Source organism: Arvicola amphibius, chromosome 3, assembly GCF_903992535.2.
Source record: "Arvicola amphibius chromosome 3, mArvAmp1.2, whole genome shotgun sequence".
NCBI classification, from domain to species: domain Eukaryota; kingdom Metazoa; phylum Chordata; class Mammalia; order Rodentia; family Cricetidae; genus Arvicola; species Arvicola amphibius.
This window is the reverse complement of record NC_052049.1, coordinates 30212508-30215337: the sequence shown is the minus strand read 5'-3', so window position 1 is coordinate 30215337 and position 2830 is coordinate 30212508. Positions and strand designations below refer to the sequence as shown.

The following is a 2830-nucleotide window of genomic DNA, read 5'->3' as shown; positions in this document are numbered from 1 at the left end:
AAAGCTTTAATCTGTAAAGATGATAAATATTCGGGGTAAACACTTTTATTTGTTACACTGTCTTCTTATTTCTCACTGGTAATTGCCTTGATACTGCATAAAAAAAAAAAATGATGTGGGGCAAGGTTAAGCAAGACAATAGAATACCCCCTCTTAGGTAGGTATGGGACCCGACGGCGAGTAGAGTAGGATGGGCCATGTCAATAAAGAATGTCCCTTTCCTAAGGGTGTTTGTGTAGGAAAAAGAAAACCAAAGGTAGATTCGGTCTGTCGGAGCTAGGCTGTTCTCGACCCTCGGCGAGGCCGGCGCACCGCAGCCATGACAGAGGCTGATGTGAACCCGAAGGCCTATCCCCTCGCAGATGCCCATCTCACCAAGAAGCTGCTGGACCTTGTTCAGCAGTCGTGCAACTACAAGCAGCTTCGGAAAGGAGCCAATGAAGCCACCAAAACCCTCAACAGAGGCATCTCTGAGTTCATCGTGATGGCAGCAGACGCTGAGCCCTTAGAGATCATCCTGCACCTCCCACTGCTGTGTGAAGACAAGAATGTCCCCTATGTATTTGTGCGCTCCAAGCAGGCCCTAGGACGGGCCTGTGGGGTCTCCAGACCTGTCATCGCCTGTTCTGTTACCATCAAAGAAGGCTCTCAGCTAAAGCAGCAGATCCAGTCCATCCAGCAGTCTATTGAAAGGCTCCTGGTGTAGGCCTGTGGCTCTGCCCTTCCTGTCTGTTCCCACCCTACTCTGTATCATACCGTCTATTAGCATGTAGTGTTTTCAGCCAGTTTCTATTATAAATATTGTACTACATCTGGTTTTTGTATTTTTTTATAGTCTTACAGGGTTGTTCTGTCCCATCTCTCCATCCTCTACTACCATTTTTAATCTGTTTCACTTAATCTAAGTGAAATGATATCTAAGGCAGGTGAGAGGCAGAACGTCACAATTTAACAGTGGAAAGAACCAGGAAAAACCTAAGCCAAGGATAGTGTCCACTTTCATCTGCAAACTCATTCCTCTGTGCAGGACAAGATGACAGTAACACCGGTCCCTCATGCCTTTGCATATGAGATCTCCATATATGCTACCGTGACTGAAGATCTTTCTTTGGGAAACAGTCCCTCCCGCCCACCATCATTTGAAGAGAAAGCGATAATGTTAAACCTACGTCCAAGCCATTTATTAATGTTGTGTTTTTGATATGTATAACCTATTCTCACCCATTCCCTACTGAGGGTATCAAGGCAGGAACCATTCAAAGGGATGGTCTGCAGACTCAGGCGGCCTGAGTCTGACTGCCTGGATCCGGAAGAGTGACAAGGACAGAGTAGTTGGAATAAAGGATACCAGGGCTGGAACTTAGACCAGAGACAATGCTATCAGGGACATCCTGCCCTTCACTGAATGGGGATTTCTTGTGGGGCTGTTTGACACCCACTTTGGGAGCCCTACCCCTTTCCTCCCTCAACATGGGTCAAATGTATTCTCTATCACATGAAGAGAGTGAGAATAATGTTCATTCTTGAGCATCCTAATAAATGCGTTCATGTTAAAAAAAAAAAAAAAAAAAAAAAAAAAAAAAGAAAACCAAAGGTATGTTAGTGTCGCAATATATTGTGAACATTGAAGCTTCAAATTCTTCTTAGTGAAAATATGAAAGAGGAAGAGGATTTGAAAATATAAAATAGAAACAAATCTGAAGAGGAAAAAAAAGCAGAGATTAGCCAAATAACTCAAACATGAAATTTTCTAGAAAGTAACACGTACACGTTAACGAGGAGCATGTGTTTCTGGGTGCTGTAGACAATAAGCTGCCTTCATCATGTGGACAAACTCTTCAACTCAACTAGTGAGGAACCAACACTCAAAAGTTCAGGTGTTTTATCCAGGGTTTCAAAGCCAGAGCAAATAGTTGACCTGGATTTCAAATCAGAACCACTTAAGTTTCCTCATCAACCTAAACCTGCTCCATCTGGGTTTTAACCCTATGGAGTGCCCATGCCTCTTGAGTACAATAGAAGGCACAATAAGAGAACACTTCAGTATTCTTGGCAAGCATCTCCAGTTCCTACTGTTAGGACTGGGAACTTCCCTAAACAGGCAAGAGTGAAGAGGCAAACACTAGCCATGCTGTCGTTATAAAGACATGATTGGGACTAAGTGGGAGACAAGAAGGATTCAGTATTCTCTCACATACCAGACACTGGCTTCTCAGGAAGGAGTCAACTAGAAGGTAAGTTTACAAACTGTATCCAACATCAAGTCCTGGCAATTAAAAAGAACAAGAGAAGAAGCAATGAATTTTAATAACAATCATGACAAAAATCAAACTCTGTTGGGTGCTTCCTCTATTCTAAGCAGCCTGTTTATACCTGTACTAACTTATTTCATGTGAAAAGCACAAGAGCCACCTACAGGTTAGAAACAGAAGGCTAATCAATATCAAATAGTTCTTCAAAACTCAATGCTACTATTAACCTTATTAAACAACAGGCTTCAGCTCAGTCTGTCTCGATACCTTGATACCATCTGTGCCAAAATTGTTGTTTTGGAAGAGTATTTTCAATATTAAGACAAACAGTAAAAGTAAAAACAGAACTAACTCTACTCAGCTGACAATTATCAGTAAAGCTTGTTTTGTTTTGTTTTGTTTTGTTGTTTTTATCTGTCCTGTCCTTGGCCCTTTGAGGAGCTTTCTTTTACAAACCTCATCCTGTTTTCATTTCCATCATACTAGAACTTTCGTCAGTTCAGTAATTTAGCCAAGCTAACCAGCCCCATGCTAGCTAGGGTGACAAGAGTTATCTAGTAAATAGCAACTTACTTTGG

The 2830-nt window shown here is 42.0% G+C and overlaps 1 protein-coding gene across 1 annotated transcript; it reads left to right on the top strand.

Moving 5' to 3' along the window:
• The first annotated feature begins 266 nt into the window (after positions 1 to 266).
• Positions 267 to 811, top strand: LOC119810162 (NHP2-like protein 1). The gene has a single exon (XM_038323504.1). The coding sequence runs from the start codon at positions 320 to 322 to the stop codon at positions 704 to 706; it is 387 nt and encodes a 128-aa protein (XP_038179432.1). The 5' UTR covers positions 267 to 319; the 3' UTR covers positions 707 to 811.
• Positions 812 to 2830: the final 2019 nt, after the last annotated feature.

Bases quoted from the DNA above. Each gene is read 5' to 3' on its own strand.
- LOC119810162 (XM_038323504.1), top strand. From the start codon at position 320: ATGACAGAGGCTGATGTGAACCCGAAGGCCTATCCCCTCGCAGATGCC.